Raw genomic sequence first — 17,550 nt, forward strand, 5'->3', positions numbered from 1 at the left:
TTGACTACCTGGACTGTTTTGGCAGAAGAGTCATGAATTAATTTCCCTGCAGAACAGGAGACGTGACTGCGTTTACTTCCCCACACACAGACACTTTGTGTACACGTGTGCGTATGAGTTTCCTGTGGTTCAGGGAGCTCTATCTCCCACCAAATTACTGCTGTTGAGTATGAAGCAGGGAAACTATAGAAGCAAAAGACTGGTTTTGGAAAAATGCTGTAGCTGATTCTCTCCTCTATTCTGTGACCATGAATACATAGAAAAAATGTCCAGGAAAAAATAGCTTTTTCCCCACAGGATGAATGTTAAACCCTCTCTAGAGATTCAGTGATAGTAATGACAACCGAGCACTTGCAGGGACTTTAATGCTTGCAAGCATCTGGCATCATTGCTTCACCTCACTCCTCACATTCCTACAAGGGCAACTTTCAATTACAGAGATGTTACAGCAGCTGCTGGTGACAGACTCAGGGAAGGGTCAAAGCTGTCTCTCGAGCTCAAACACTGTGCCTGACGTGCAGCGGTGTATTAATGGAGCTGCTCGCTAGGGACATGGTTGCAATAAACTTTTTCTAACAGCTAGTAAATTGTTGAAGGAAGGGGCAGTGCCATGGGAGTTCATACAACCCATCTAGTACTTCTTTCCCAGACAAATTTTTACCCTAATTATTGTACCCTACTGTCACTAGGAAGAATTAATTTGGTAATACACAGTAATAACTTTGGAGGTAGAGATACCTATCATGGACTATCACTTAAAGATTTTAGCTGTACTTATTGCTAATGGTATATACTGTAGTACTTGAGTAAATGTCTTGAATAGTCAAGGCTTGTGCAGAGAGCCCTCTGACAAATAAACACCTCACTTTGCAGGTCTGAGCCCTACAGAGCTGCCATTTGATTGCCTGGAGAAGACCAGCCGAATGCTCAGTTCGACCTACAACACAGAAAAAGCCATAGTGAAAACGTGGCGTCACCTTGCCGAGAGCTTTGGACTGAAGAGGGATGAGATAGGTGGTATGACGGATGGCATGCAGCTCTTTGATCGCATCAGCACAGCAGGATACAGCATCCCAGAACTGCTAACCAAACTGGTGCAAATCGAGCGGTTGGATGCTGTCGAATCCTTGTGTGCGGATATTCTGGAGTGGGCACAAGCAATGCCTGCTCCTGAACCAGCAGGGACGTCCTGACATGCCTGCTGGGGAGCTGCGCTTCCACGTCACCCGCAAGAACCATGATTCCAGCAAGCACCACATCAAAGACTTTGGACAAAAGACAGTTGATGTTTCTTCTACATAATCGCTCCTGATAACCAATGGGAAGATCTTCTCTTTGACTTCTAAATAAAGTGAAGTTACACATCTACCAAAACAAGCGCAGAAATCTGCCACGAAGCTTGGTATGAAACATGTCATTAAACAAAATGATCATGTTAAACAGTTACTGATAATAAGTGGACACACAAACATCCATTTTGCAGTCTGTGTATAAGTGCAGATAACCCTGCTGATACCCTTCCTGCCTGGCCTTCAAGAAAGCCATTGAATTGCTCTCTGAAAATATTCCTGTCTTTTAGGGCTTCATTCAATGGTTTAATAGTTACAGTCAAAAGCAGTACCACACCTACAATATCAATAAATACACATTAGGCACGTACATTTCTATCGGCTCTAACACATTTAATATGTAACCAGTTTCTTTTTCTATACTTACTATGGGTTTGTTGAATCTAGAAGTATGTGCATAGGTGTATATACACAGTCCTCAGATAACTAACTATACTACATGAAAAAAGAGTCAACATAATTTGCAGATCGAAGTGCTTCAAAACGCTGTACATAATGCACGTAAATGCACTCTTGGTCCATACTGACATTTCAGAAATTGTAAATTCAAACTGCTGACGTGCTGAGGACAAGCTGGTTAGCAAGTGGGCAGTAAAAGCTGGCAGTCACTCCTTGTAAGTTGAGAGCAACAAGTTCTTCTCTTCTTTGCCATTACAAAAAAAGAGAAGCAACGAAAACAGCTTGTCCACTACCATGAAAAAAGCATTTTTTCCAGTAGTGACATCTATATACCAAATTATATTCCAAGCAGAGGTATTTTGGACAACAGTGGTGCACATTTGACACTAAGAGCAAAAGGAGTAGATTTCTTTAGAGACCCTTAACATGCAGAGGAAAAAGTGTTCTTTAAATGCTATACTCTTGTAAACGTAGACCGTGGGCAGAGAATCCACAGGTGAAAACCAGCTCCTCTGGAAGGTGAAGCATTATTGTGAGTTTGTGTACAACAAAAATGGACCTTATTTTTTTCCTTTTAACTAATCTCTGAATTTCATGGTTAAAAGTTCTCTAAAACTTGTTCAGACCACAAATCAGTAGCTGTTACCAAACCTATTTGCTTAATTTATAGCTAAAATGAGTGATGACGGATTTCAACAAGTGCAACCACTAAATTAAGAGACGTGTCAGTTACAAAGCAATACTTTTTAAATTCCAAAATGCATGACTGAACAAAATGCTATAAAAATATTAACTATTACCCTGAAGTTAACAACCAGTATTCCATCACTTAGTAACTAGATCTTATCTATGATAGTATCATAATTGCGTGGAACATTTAGTATCACCCTTTGACATCTATATTTAGTATCTTTTCAGCACTTCATTTGTAGAGCAGAGGAAGTACATACGGCAACATAAAACCTATCCCTCTCATTAGTCTTCTTCCACCATTTCTTTCGTATCATAACACACTCTTCATTAATTTGCATATGCCAAATTTGATGAGAATTTTGACTTTTCTTTTAACAAAGCAGCAAGCTGCATTTATTTGAACATTAACTAGCTAACTGATGTTTAATTTAGGGGTGAAATTCTTGCTTTTTTGAAATCAATGACAAATTCATACAGATTTCAACAGGCTTCAATAAGATTTCTAGATCTGCTGACAACTCAGCAATCTTCAACAAGATTTTCAAGGCCCTGAATTTGCAGTTTAGTACCATTGCTACTAGAATAAGAAAGGGAAAGAAAAAAAAAGAGAACGTGAAGATTCTATTTTTCTTGTGCCAGTGTGTAACTACAGTGTTATTCAGTGGACTGCCTCCTGTATTTCATGTGTCATTTAATAGTACACATCATTTCTTTGTTTAAAAGAAGATACAGGAATCCTCTTTTTTATGTTTATTGGGCCATGAAAAGTTAGGGTCTTGAAATCGATGGTGCCAATGTGAACACAGACTATTTAACATTATTTTATTTAGTATACAGTATTTTTATTGTTACACAAAAGATGTACAGGAATGAAAAAAATTCCTGTAGATCTTGCCAAATCTTACTTTCTAATAATTTTGTTTAATGCTGTATATATAACTTATTATATTGTAAAGTATGAACATAAAATATGCTAATAAAAGAAAGAGGTCAAACACAGTTGTATTAGCCATTTCTTTGATTAAATCATATATTGCCTTATAAATCTGTAATTAAATGAGTTAGCCATGGGCTAGCAGGCACATTCCTGTGGTATGGGAGTGTCTAAGTAATATACATGAAGGAATCTTTGCATTGCCGTAGGATACTGCTTCTCTGCATCACACTTTGGAAACTTTTGAAGCAGAAACCATTCTTCCTTTGTCAGTATAGTTTCTGTTCAATATTTCACCTTGTAGGTACTATGAAAATGCCAAACTCCTAGCAACTCCTTGGAGAAACTGTAAGTTATTATATATGTACTGAGAGCTGGTACAGACTGTGAGACTGGTGAGTAATCTCACAGTAGCAATACTCTCTCATTAACGTGTTTTCATTTTGCGTTCCTAAATTAGCAGTACTACACCACATTATCAGAGATCTTAACTGGAAGCTTTCACTGCATGACAGGATAATTATGTTCATCCAGTCTTAGGCTGCACTGCTGAGACTGCCAGCAGAACCGCTAGCTTCTACAAAAAACAGCACCAACTTGCATTTCCCTCAGACCCTGGTGACTAAGCTAAGACTTTCAGAGTATTATTTCACACAGATCAAACCTTTTCTAAATGGAAAAACACACCATCCTACTTTAAAAACAGGTTGGGATTTTGTTTATTCAGATTAATTTGTTGGTTTCAGCATGATGAATACATTCTTTTTCCCCCAACGATTAAAGGAGATAAAGCCTCCAGCAACTGCAACAAAAACTTTGAGTTTGCCAGATGGTTGGGAGGAACTGATGTTCTGAGTTTCACTTTACTGTCTTTTTACTGCCTGCACTATATGTGCAGGAGTTAACATGGTGTGAAGTACGATCCCAACAGGCATTGCTGCATCTAAACACGTTGCTGTCTGAAAGGCTTGAGCATTCTCTGCTTTAATAGGCTTATGCACAGCTACCCAAAGGAGAAACTTTGGCTTCTTAGGTTTAACTTGACAAAGCACGAACTCAGATCTGCGTAAAATACCCATGTCCTTCCATTGTGCAAACTAATGAAACAAAACACAGAAACAAAACCCAAACCAACGGTGCTGAGGACCCCAGAGCTGGACGCAGAACTGCAGGTGGGGTCTCACCAGAGCGGAGCAGAGGGGCAGAATCCCCTCCATCGATCTGCTGCCCACGCTGCTTGTGATGCAGCCCAGGATGCCGTTGGCTTTCTGGGCTGCGAGAGCACATTGCCAGCTCATGTCCAGCTTTTCATCCACCGGTACCCCCAAGTCCTTCTCCGCGGGGCTGCTCTCAATCCATTTGTTCCCCACTCTATGTTGATACTGGAGGTTGCCCCGACCCATGTGCAGGACCTCGCACTTGGCCTTGCTGAACCTCATGAGGTTCACATGGGACCACTTCTCGAGCTTACCCAGGTCCCTCTGGATGGCATCCTGTCCCTCAGGTGTGTCAACTGCACCACTCAGCTTGGTGTCATCTGCAAACTTGCTGAGGGTGCACTTGATCCCACTATGTCATTGATGAAGATATTAAACAGTACTGGTCCCAATATGGACCCCTGAGGGACACCACTTGTCACCGATCTCCATCTGGACATTGAGCCATTGACCACTACCCTCTGGATGCAACCATCCAACCAATTCCTCATCCACCAAACAGTCCATCCATCAAATCCATATCTCTCCAATTTAGGGAGAAGGATGTTGTGGGGGACTGTGTCAAAGGCCTTACAGAAGTCCGGACAGACAACATCCATAGTTCCTCCCTTGTCCACTGATGTAGTCACTCCATCATAGAAGGCCAGTAGGTTGGTCAGGCAGGACTTGCCCTTGGTGAAGCCATGCTGGCTGTCTCGAATCACCTCTCTGTCCTCCACGTGCCTTAGCATAGTTTCTAGGAGGATCTGCTCCATGATCTTCCCGGGCACAGAGGTGAGGCTGACAGGTTGGTAGTTCCCAGGGTCCTTCTTTCTACCTTTTTTAAAAATGGGTGCAATGTTTCCCTTTTTCCAGTCACCAGGGACTTCACCTGACTGCCATGACTTTTCAAATATCATTGAGAGTGGCTTGGCAACTACATCTGCCAATTCCCTCAGGACTCCGGGATGCATCTTGTCAGGTCCCATAGACTTGTGTATGTTCAGGTTCCTCAGGTGGTCATGAACCTGATCTTCTCTTACAGTGGGAGGGATTTTGCTCCCCCAGTCCCCGTCTTGTGGGCCATTCACTTGAGAGGTGTGGGAAGAGAGGTTGCCAGTGAAGACTGAGGCAAAAAGTTGTTGAGTACCTCAGCCTTCTGCTCATCCATTCTTACCGGTTTGCCAGTCATGTTCATCGCAGCGGGGTATGCTTTCTTTGACCTTCCTTTTCTGGCTGACATACCTGTAGAAGCCCTTCTTATTATTTTTTGCATCTCTTGCCAAGTTCAGCTCCAGCCGTGCCTTGGCCTTCCTGACCCCAAAATGTTTACTCACATTAGCGTATGTGCTCAGGTACAGTGATTTTTACTTGACTAACCCATAAAATGTCTTTACACAGCTACAGATCCACTTTGATCATCCCTGGAAGTTTGTTGTCTTATTCATCACAGCAAATGCCACACAGTCTGTGTCCTAGTGATAAAAGAAGATAAGAAAAAAAAAAAAATCACAGTTACAGTACACTATTATATTCCTTTAAAAGGCTGCCTTTTCACAGCAGAGTGGAAAGGCTACTGTTGTACCATGTCCTAATTGCCACAAACTGTCTCAGGCTTTTCCTCTGGGCAGAGGAAAAAATTGTGCCTTCCTTCAGAGCAAAGGGGCATGCCAGCAGCAAGAGGGGCTTCAAGAAGGCAACGTGGGAAAGGCTGGGAGGCAGTGAGAGAGACTGCAGCACAGCAGGGAAGGGGAGACCACTGGTAAGGGCAGGGGCAGGTACAGGAGAAGGCCTCAAATAGTTGAAAAGTAAAGATGAATGTTTCTGGGAGTTAGACGGGAGACACAGAATTCGCTGCAAACAGAAAGTTAGTAGACTTGGACTTAAAATTAAGACCCAACCCCTAAGGAAATGAGTGGGTCAGGGAGAAAATTACCGACAAGACCCATTATTTCCTTTCTGATGTGCATTTTTCTTTTCTTTTTTTTTTCTCTTAAGAGCTAATTGTTCTTCTTTATACTCTGGTAAAATGCAGCTTTCAAGTTGAAAAGAGCCTTTAAGTCCTTGGAAATGCTTACTTAAAATAAAAGACTTAAGAGCTTCATACAAAGCTCTGGTCAACTAAAGGTTTTGTCCCAAGGACTTCTACAGCCCATGTCATGAACACTGTAAAAATAGCATTAGGGCTTTTTTCTTTTGTTTTGTACCAGCAGGCCCTGCTAGAGAAAGCACTTAACTCTGTGTCTACAGATAAACCTAGTCCCAACTCCATCACTAGCCTTTTGGGTGACTTTGTGGCAAGTTCCTCCAGGCAAGATTAATACTTACTACATTGCAAGACCTTTCCCACATAATCCCAGCTTCTTAGCCTGACCAGAATCATCCCAGTTTTCCTTAGAGAAACTTGGTGGACTTTGCAGACTCTCTCTGATCTTAGGTTGCAATCAGGAACTGCCCTCTACATAGTCTTTAATACCTGATGGTCCCGGTCTGATGACATTAACAAAAAGAAACAACAGAGGTAAGGTGGGCTGAAAAGGATGGGTCTCTGCTTTGCAGTATAAAGCAACAACAGCTGACTGCCTCCATATGCTACAATTTGGGATCATCAATCCATTATCCATGAACAAAAAGATAATGTGCGTAAATGCCCAGCAGTATGGGTTGGAGGATGAGCTGAAAAGGCATGCCAGTTCAATTTCTCCCTATTGAACTCAAAGCCTCATACAGTTTAGAAGTCCTGCTTTGTTATAAGGAGGGTGTGTTTAAGAGAAAAAACCTTACTGGTGCAGGTGAAACTCATGACCCAGAGGTAAAACAATGACTCCTGTATGCAGAAGTCATTCTTCTGCAAGCAACCTCTATAGCCCTCTGTGATAATGAAAAGCAAAGAGAGCTCGTGCCCTTATTATGTATTGCATAGGCTTCCTAATGCATATTCCTGTAAATATATTAATATAAACAGGGTATGAATGCACTGCCTTGGTCTATATCTAGTTCTAGGCACATAATATTGCATATATATTCTATTTCCCCCACATCCAAATAAGCTCTTTTGATTATTTATTGTGATATGATTTATACTGCATAGCACCTGTTACCTCAGGCATTAATTTATCACTATCAGCCACTCTTCAAGGACAGAAAAATGTTGATTCCCTTTTGCCAGTGTTCTGTGAAACCAGACCATCTGAATACTTATGGAAGAATGATAAGAAGCCTTTGCACGCTCTGCTGCAGAAGACGTCAGTGATTAGCTGTTATACAGGTCACACACAGGCATCTCATTTGTCTATCACCTTTTAAAAAAAAAAAGATAATTCATTTTTTTATAGTTGAGGCTGCTTTAAAAACAAGTTTGTAATAGGATTCAAGTTAGTATCGCAAGGCAACTCAGGAATACACAATGATTTTCCAATTTAATCCACCACACAGAAGTAAATGAAAAATCAGGAGGAAGTAACACTGAAGACAGATTAGTAGAAAGACAGCTGAAACAGGAAGAAAGTAGAGTTAGGCATCTGTTTCTGGAATTTGCCCTTGGTGTGCAAGGCTGCTGTTAAAAAAAAAATCATAGTCACACTTGAATGTGGAAGAAGACAAAGCAGGAGTACATCAAACTGCTACACTGTGGGAAGGACTGTGGAACTGAGAAATTCTGTTTATTTGCATTTCTTACATAAATAGCTCTTGAATCCACATACTGGAATACTATTTCTTCTGAAGGACAAAACCAGTCTGGCAACACTAGTTATCTCCGACCTTCTTCAAAGGCATACTGCTTTTCCAAAAAGCTGATGTGTGGGTGGAACATTATGCTCCTGTTTGAAACTCGACCACATGATACTTTTTTTTTCCTGTAAACTGGATAGATTATTTTTATTTCTTTTCTCCATAACCAACTGCACCAAGGATGCCATTTTATGAAGCTGAAGATGACCTGAAATTAAACTTATTAATAGGAATGTTATCCTATGCTGAGCTTTCATAGCTACTGTTGTTAGCAGTATCCTGGCCACTGAATTTGCAGACCTAGCTTGTGTACATCTACCAGGGCAGTTACTTACCATTAAGTTGCACTGATCGGTGGTATATTCAGGGAAATATTCCTTGGGACCAGTCTAAATATCCTTGAGTAATGGGCACAGAGAGAACTGTCTTTGAAATTTTATATATATATATATATATATGGCTTCTCAGATCTCTTTTTCTCAGGTAATTCTCTGTGTGACTTTAGAGATCAGAATGTCTTGTGAGTTATGTCTTGTTAAATTTCGACTTGGGACCATTCACTCGAAAAAAGTAGCTACAAGCAAGTAAACAGTATGTGGTTTTGTTCAAAGTTATCTCTTCTAGTAGTGATCAGGTAGTCATAAATATACAAGACACTTGCTTTCAAAATTAGGTGAAAAACAAAAGTCTAATAAACAGGAACATCCCTAACCATGGTCAGAAGACAGCATTAAAGGCCTTCATCAGCCCAAAACACATCTATTTTTGATGATGGATAGTGGTGGTTTTGACACAGCACACTACAAGAGTCAGTACAACACATAAAGATGCCTTTGCCCATCACAGCGTTTCTCAGGAGGATGTCAAAGGCAGGATCACAACACTGCACAGCAATATTAATTTTTGTAAGTTTTAAAAACATGTGAGCATTAGATCATTAAGAGGCACACAAGGGGTCACTGCTTTGCCACTGCAGTTCCTCTAACCATTTGGAAAGTGGAAGATTACCAAATTGTTTCATAGATCAAATTTTCAGACTTTCTGGACTACATTTAAATATGTTATCCTGAAGATAAATGCTTTCTATCAGACCATCAATCCCTGAAGCCATTAAAGTTTTAGGTGAAAAATTCAGTATATAATTAAAGGATCCAGTGTCATAGCTCTGAATTATGAGCTCTACTTACAGCTCCTTTTAAATCTGGTCTGGTAAGTTAAATCATATATTTTAAACATTGATGCTGATTGTGAATAGAAGTTCTTCAAAAATATGTTGCCTTCAGCGTACTTTCACCTTCCAGGTTAATTTATCTGCTACAAGAAATTTTTCCCCATAATATATTAAATTCATTTATATAACATTAGAAAAGATGCAAGCCAGTCATGGTCAGGAGAACTGGAAGATAACTATGAAAACCCACTTTAAGAGATAGACCTTTTATCAGCTGGTGAAAGTCAGCAATATGAAGAAACAGAGCACAACTGTGCAGGCTGGGTAACGTTAGCCTACTTTGTTTAGATCTGCCAAGCGTCTGCAAATACAACTGTTCCCTGTCCAGGGGATGACCTTTCTTACAGATTTGTGAAATCTAGACTTTGTAGATCAGGTCTGAAACATTGTCCTGCCCATTTATCGATAGGAAGCATTTGATAAACAGCAAGGGTGATTACAATTCGACAATAGATGGGTTTTAAAAAAAAAAAAAAAATTATTTCTCTTCAAGTTTCATAGCCTTTTCTGGGATGAAATGAGCAGTTGCAATATTCTTGTTGACTTTGCCAATAAGGACTCTCACAGCTGTTGCAAAAACCAGCAACATAAAATTGTGGGTCAATTCTTTATGTTCCTTTAAAGTGACAGGTTGTGACTACCAGAAACTTCCTTTTAGCTGATAGCTTCTGGAGACCTACACGCAAGCAAGACATGGCAGACTATAGCTAGTTTGAAGCTACATGTTCTGACTGATCAGCTGGTTGCTCCCAGAAAGTGTGAAGAGCCCCTGACTTTCTTTTAAGTGCAAGTATTCATAAGGTCTCTCTCTTCTCCTCAAATTCTCTCAAAAAAATGGTTGAAAATTAATATTCTCTTGCCTGCTGCCAAATCTGGCCAGAGGTGGCTGGCATATTCAAAACAGCGTAACCCTTTTCAGGAATGCAGATAGACAGTGATCACATAAACCATGTTTCCTTAGGGAATCAGCAACTGTGGGAAATAGCTAGAGTTACAGCTAACTTTTTCATATGTCTTGTTGTAAACAGTCTTCTGAGAGAAGGATAAAGTAGTAGAAATTCATACTCATATTACAGTACCCAAATGCTACCAAAGCAGAAAAACCCCAGGAAACTCTAGGTTTCATCCGAGAAGACAAAACTATATAAAGAGATGCCCGAAGCATGGCCAACTTGACAGAAAACTATCCTTCCCAAACCAAAACCAAACCAAACCAAATCCACAAAAGACAGCAGGGAACGCAACCAACTTCCTCTGTTCCCCTTCCCCACAGAGACTGCCAAGGTCACTCCAGGGAACGATAACAGGATGGGCATGTTTGAACAAGGCCACAACATGGACTGGTGTGGACAACTGGGGTGGGCTGGCCCACAAGACTGATGTTCGAGACAGTGCAACAAGCAGGTGTGTACAAAATTTGATATACCAAATTTTTAGAAGCAGAAATATAGAAATAACTGTGATTTTGGTACAATATTTATCCTAGTACCTACTTCTGCTTGTTAATAACAAAGGCAAGCTAGGTTATCTATGCTTCTAACGTAGACACCATTATTAGTTAGCTTAGTTACTCTAGATAATCAATTACAAATTGAAACAGAATAGATCTAAAAATCTCCATTTCAGTTTATAATTTCCCATCATTTTAGATCCATTTTTGGTAGACTGACATCTTACTTTCCTCAAAGTCTCTGATCCTGAAATCATATTGTTTTAAGACAATCTTTTCACTTGTACTTATAGTCCGCATGTCCCATAAAACCATGCTCATTTAAAGATGCAATCCAATGCAAACTGAAAATCCAATGGCAAATAAAACCAATTCCAAATTCATCATTGTTTTACCTTTCTAGATAATAGAAAGCTTCATAAATACTTCTCCATTAAGAGGACTGATTAGTAATAAATTTGGGAAAAAACATGGCATGGTTTATATACTTTAAAGATCTTCACTGAAAAGTTTTATGACAATGTACTAGGGAACTACTGTAAGTTGTCTGTCAACAACTAGCTTAAAAAAAATTCACTTCTACCATTGCAAGTCTAGCCTCCATACGACTCTACTAGAGTGTATTTGTGACTTTCATTTTTCACCCAAGAATGATTACCAAGTCAAAAATCACATGCACATTTTGGAACTTTACTATAGCTTTTTTATTTATAGAAGTATCTATCCTTCGCAAGACACTTCATATTCATTTGCATAAATCACTTATTTCTTTATTTCTGATACGTCTTATGTTTACTGTAATATGAATGTGAAATCAAGAACTTGTATTTTTTTCACAGCTCAGTTAAAATTTACTTAAGATCAAAATCATTAGTCTCATCCTTAGTTGATCATCAATTTAATTGCATAAATATTTAACAAATTAAAACCCCCTCTTTTTTTTGCATTTTAACAAAAACATTCTAGATCATAAAAACTTGAAATTAACAGTGATTCATCTTTTCAGAGTGTAAACACTACTGCACATAAAACACAAGGGACCAATAGTAAAAGCTACACCACACTCTATGCACCTCTTTTACCGCATTACCTTTGCCATTATTAGATGAACACATTGTGTTAAATGGGTACCACAAGGAAAATTAGTAGATTAAGAAACAACAGTGATGAAGGCTGAAAGCCAAGAGCACAATCAACGTTCCTGTGGATATAGGAAACCTAACAACTTTCCATAGCTTTTTTTGGTTATTAATTTTCTAGTATTTTTAATGACTAAGCAGATGGAGAAGCACATAAGGACTGGGAACACACTTCCTAAATAAGAGGATTTTGTCTCCAGTCAAAAGTATATGCAAAGCTTTTGCACTGCTGGTAAATCTGACAGAAAACCGAAACTACTGATGAAATACTTATTCCAAAACATAATCCATTGTCAGCAAAAGCTTTTAGCTATGATTAGTGTTATTTAAAAATTACCTAGAATTGGTTTCCTGCCCAAAGAGTACGCACTGCTTGCTGTCTCTTCTGGACATACTTCTGGATATGCCAAATCTGGTGGACTCCTTTCATAGGAAAGCTTGTCAGAAGTGTAAGACAAATTGCTAGAAAAATATTTGCAGTTAGAATTCAACTTCAAAGACTTCTGGTAAAAAATACAAAGGGAAACCAAGAAAAAAAAATGTATGAAAATGAGAAGTAAACCGCTCTGAAGTTTTATACTGACTGCCAGCATCAGTCAGACTAACATACAGCAGATCTTTAAATTTTAACTACAGTTTCAATTTTACAATTAAAGATTTTCAGTAATTACAGTACAAATCAGAAATGGAAGACTAAGTTGAATTTTTAAAAAGGATCCTATTTCCTATGTGTAGGAACTTCTGAACACTGAACTGTGGCAGACAAAAAAATGCATTCATCACACTCAGAAATGTGGGTACTATGAAGATTGTATTGCAAATTAATACAAAATATAGCAGAAAGAATAAAATATAATAATTTTACATTAGGGATTACTATTGCCAGGCATTTTGAGAAATGGAGTTTTTCACATTTGCAGAGACATTACAACCCAAAGTTACAAAAGAAATTCATACAAAGCAGGATAAAATACTAAATGTTACATATATACAGGAAAAGATCAAACAACACTAAGACATTCTGAAATCAAAACAACAACAAAATTACTCATTCAACACATCTAGTTATGTTAAATCAAAATCTGGTTTTAATCATTACAGTTGTAATTATCTCAAAAGATAATTTAGTAAGACACCTGTCTGATACTTATCAACCATAAAATAAATAAATGAATTTGTAAAACTCTCTGAAGAGTCAAAGGTAACTAAGATTCATACCTATAAGGAAAGGTTGGTATTTCTGATCTGCTTACTCAAGGGATCCAATTCCTTAGATTGCATGAGTCATTCAGAACAGCAGCATTATTTCCCTTCTTTAAAAAGTATTGAAGAAAGCCATTTAGCACATTATGCAATTTTTCATTTTCCTTTTTATGAATGAGGGAAATATCAATGAGATTCCACATGATACAGAGTAACTTATACAGTACTGAGGTCCTGCTTAATTTATTTATATAAAACAGTAAAAAAAAAAATCAAAAAAAAAATCCAAATTTCAAGTAACATACGCAGTTGGTATAAATGATACAGAACAATAATTAGATTGAAAGATAGTGCTACTGACTTGTGCTTAGACTCGAGGTAAGAGAGGTACTCCTTGACAATCCCAAATTCAACAGAATTGAATTGAGGTTTATACAGAGGAAAGCATGATCTGGATTTGTAGTCCTATGCAGTTCTTGGATCATTTGGTGAAGAGTAAACAATTCAAACATCTTCTTATTGCTTCTGCAAAAGAGTTTACATAAAATTGTCAATTTAAAATTGAGAGGTTTCATCTAAACACTAAAGATTCTACAGAAAATGATTTTTTTAATGAAGAAAAATGTGTATTATACTGGGAATTTCACATAATTCTTCTATGTTGCATATAATGTCTCTAAGCAGAAGGTTATCAATGCATGGTGAGAAGAATCTTGGAAAAAATCACCAAAAATGATCATTTCACTTGAGTAAGTGGTATTTACATGCAGTATAATGAAAGCTTAAGGAAAGGCTTTAACAGGGTTTCACTCATGTGAAATAAGATTCCAGTAACAATAAATAAAAAATTTTAAATAATCAGGATTTCTGAGTAAATTTTACTTCTAGTATATTTTCAATTTATGTTAGATTATTTTACAGGAAAACATTTTTTTTCCCCTAGAGTTCAATTTTGTTCCTAATAAAGTCAAATGAAAACCTCAGTTTTGTCAACAGCTTTAAGTCTAATGTAAAAAATGGCTCAGTTTAGATACCTGCTTTTATAAACGAAACTATCCCATTAAGTAATGCACCAATGGAGCTCAGCAGCACATTACTACTGATATGACGAAGACCTTTGTTACAATAAACTAATAACCAGTAAGCAACGGGAACAGATTTTATAAAGATTAACATTCCTAAAAGGGCTTAAATGGCTCAAGACTTTAAATTTTGTTTTTGAAGGAAACAAAAACCGGTGAAACTTGAATGCAAGTCACAGATGAGGCTAAATTTTCAAAGGAGATTACCACCAGGTACACGAATAAAACTGAAGGTTGAGGGAAAGAAAAGAAGGGTTCTCTTCTAAGCATTCTTGTCATCTGCATACATAAGGAGTATTCCCTCTTTAGGCTAGGTTGTTGGGTTTTTTTAGTTTGTACTCTGTAAATTGAACTAGACTTATACTCGAATTGAGAGTCTTGTCTTACACAACTGTGACACAAACAGTTTCAATTTAACTGCTAACAGAAAAAGTCCAGCATTGTCTATGGTGGAGCAAATAAACAGCAAAACAGATGAGTTTTGGAAAAAGGAGAAGGATAAAGGTCCCCAAGTTTGCTGATCTAATACTAACTAACAGAATAATGGCAATAAAGGATTACTTTATTCTGGAGAGTTTTTGCAGTATAACACAGAGCTTTTCCAAAATCTGAACATCTAGCTTAGAACTTCGAAGCAATATAGAACAAGCACGGAAGAAGGATTCGTTACTGCAGGCTTCCAGGAAAGGCTGTAAGGAACCTGTAAAAGAAAACAATTAAAAAACTGTATCACAGAACTCAGTGCAGGAAAAAGTAAAACAGCTATTGATACCTTTAGAGGGCTTTAAATGCCTCATTTAAATGCCTCAGTTGTGCAACTACTAGAACAATGAAATAATTCAGTTTACGCTGAGCATGTGATGCGAAACTCAGGTAAAACTAGGAACTGAAAAAATGCAAGTTTCTAAGAGCTCTGACATTACTGAGCCTTGTATTAAAACAAGGCCTATTTCCTTGAGAACAAAGGAAAACAGGAAGCAGAACGATTTTAAACTCAAATAAAAATTCTTATCTTGAACATGTTTATTCAATGCTCGTTTATCATGGTTCTTTCCTTTTGATCATGTGAGGGGAACATTAAGCTGTGCAAAAAGACTCACAAGGAATATTTCAAGCTGCTGCAAATCACATGGACAGGGATAGTACATGTAGAAGCTAATGTGATACCTGACAGCCTTTCATTATCAAAATACTGTCACTGTACTCTTTCAAGACAGGCAACATAATAATTCAAAAGTAAAAGTAAGAGCTGGATAAATACCAACAAAACTCCCTTAGAAAAGTGGATGAGTTTTTAAGTCCCATTATATAACATTTCCTTCTACCCTGTTCCCCAAAATCTAATCACTTCAGAATAAAGTTAAATCTTTTCCCTTGTTATCTCATTCTTGGTTCTAATATTACAGATTAATTTATAGCAAAAACATAAAGAAAATAGGTAACAATGATTTGTTTTTGTTAAAATGAATAGTCTTTCATATAGCATAGGGCATTTGCATTAGAAGAACACAGATGTGAGGGGAATGTTTTAACATTTACATAATGCTAAAAATACCTAATTTTTTATACTTAATAAGAAACTGCAATATGCAAATTACAGCATAAACCAATAAACAGACATTAAAAAAATTCTTTGCACATACGCTGAATACTGTAATTTATAAATAGGATGTCAAGATGCTTTTATCAGTACAAAGAGGACTGGATGTATCTTTTGGTCAAAATTTTCCCTTTCCTTGTCCAAGGACATACAACTTATTAAATATAACAAGTAGCCTTGGAGGGAATTCAAGGTTTTAATTTATTTCAGGAGGCTTACTGATACAAAATCAGAAGAAATGCTACAGAAAACTTTTTGGAATAGGGCTTAAAAAAAAAAATATCAACTTGGCAATTAAAATCAGCCTGAGAGCACAAACAACTAATTTTCTCAGAGCTGGGCATTTATGCTGAATATTCAAAAAGGACCCAGTAATTTCTAGACCTTACTGTTAGGAAGAAGATCTTTCAAAACCTGTATTTTTTGCAAAACAATGGCATGTCATTTGGCTACACCAACAAATGACCCCGTGCCGCCCCCGCAATGCTGAGTACATCTTATCACGCGTTGTACTATACAGTGAAGTCAGTAAGATTTGTGAGCCTTTGCCGGTTTACACTGTCAGGTGAAGAGACCAAGCAACATCAAATGCCTTTAGCACAGACCAGAGAAGCTATGGCTACATGTAATCTTTCCTCCCTTTTCAGTGGAGGTGCTTTTGGCAGAACTGACTTAAAATGCTGGATTCAGCAGGCAGAATCCACAAAATACATAATGGAATGTGTGGATGGAAACTATACAGATGCAGGATAATAGACTTTGGTAGCAAGGGGCCAACCTTACAGCAATAAAAAGCAAGATGACAACTGATGTACTATGAAGTTTGGAAAAGGCAGGCAGATGTTTTGTGGTTTGCACAGCTGAAGTGTCCTCTCTCCTTTACCCAAAGCAACACAAAACAATAATTATTCTGAGAGACATACATTATCAAGGCAATAAATGGTTATAAATTAATTTATTGTTCTGTTTACTTCTACTTCCATGTTTCTTGCATTCTTTCTACCATGTTCAATCCACCTATGGTTTTATGCATACTGTCTTTTCACTTTTAGTACTCTTTCCAGTTACAATTTGTCATCTAAAACTTATAACAGTAATAAATATAAAACCAGAATGAAAGTAAAGTAGAAATGTAAGCAGTAATCAGTAAAAAACATACTGAAAAAAATGGTAAGTACATATTTTTTTAATTCCCTCTCAGTAAAGATACTATTTCTCATTTTATTTTAGCTTACAGTCTTCAACTAAGGATAGAATGCTATGACTGAAGTGGTATTAAGTACCACTGGCAGCTTCTAAGACAAGAAAAACATCATGGATACTGAAATAATGAACTACAACTGCATTTCTATAAACCTGCAGATACCACAATACATTAAAAGCAAATGAACTGAAGATTGGAAGTTACAGGAGCATTCCTAAAAGGAACAAAGAAAAGGGCACAGCTTCCTTAAGACAAAAAATAAGGTTCATGCTGAAGAAATATATTTTATACATGAGCATAAATACTTCTATAAATAAAATAGATACATATAAAGAAAC

At 37.6% G+C, this 17,550-nt stretch overlaps 2 protein-coding genes across 10 annotated transcripts in view; one reads left to right on the forward strand and one right to left on the reverse strand.

Annotated features, from left to right (window-relative positions):
- The window catches only part of EDAR (ectodysplasin A receptor), a 73,727-nt gene extending 69,677 nt beyond the window's left edge, over positions 1-4,050 (forward strand). For all 3 annotated transcript variants that reach the window (XM_029999263.2, XM_029999264.2, XM_041119521.1), the window contains one exon: positions 874-4,050. In XM_029999263.2, coding sequence (XP_029855123.1) covers positions 874-1,193 — 320 coding nt within the window. In that variant the 3' untranslated portion in view covers positions 1,194-4,050. The remainder of the gene's footprint in view (positions 1-873) is intronic.
- A 2,686-nt stretch (positions 4,051-6,736) lies between these two features.
- Positions 6,737-17,550, reverse strand: part of CCDC138 (coiled-coil domain containing 138) — a 47,056-nt gene continuing 36,242 nt past the window's right edge. For 4 of the 7 annotated variants that reach the window (XM_041119519.1, XM_029999213.2, XM_041119518.1 and 1 more), the window contains 3 exons: positions 14,970-15,108; positions 13,688-13,851; positions 12,916-13,436 (listed from right to left, as the gene is read on the reverse strand). In XM_041119519.1, the coding sequence (XP_040975453.1) occupies positions 13,426-13,436; positions 13,688-13,851; positions 14,970-15,108 (314 nt within the window). In that variant the 3' untranslated portion in view covers positions 12,916-13,425. Of the gene's footprint in view, positions 7,871-11,664; positions 13,437-13,562; positions 13,852-14,969; positions 15,109-17,550 lie in introns of those variants that run through there. The other 3 variants (XR_005931215.1, XM_041119517.1, XM_041119520.1) reach the window with 3 other exon arrangements.

This window comes from Aquila chrysaetos, chromosome 23 (genome assembly GCF_900496995.4).
Source record: "Aquila chrysaetos chrysaetos chromosome 23, bAquChr1.4, whole genome shotgun sequence".
NCBI lineage: Eukaryota > Metazoa > Chordata > Aves > Accipitriformes > Accipitridae > Aquila > Aquila chrysaetos.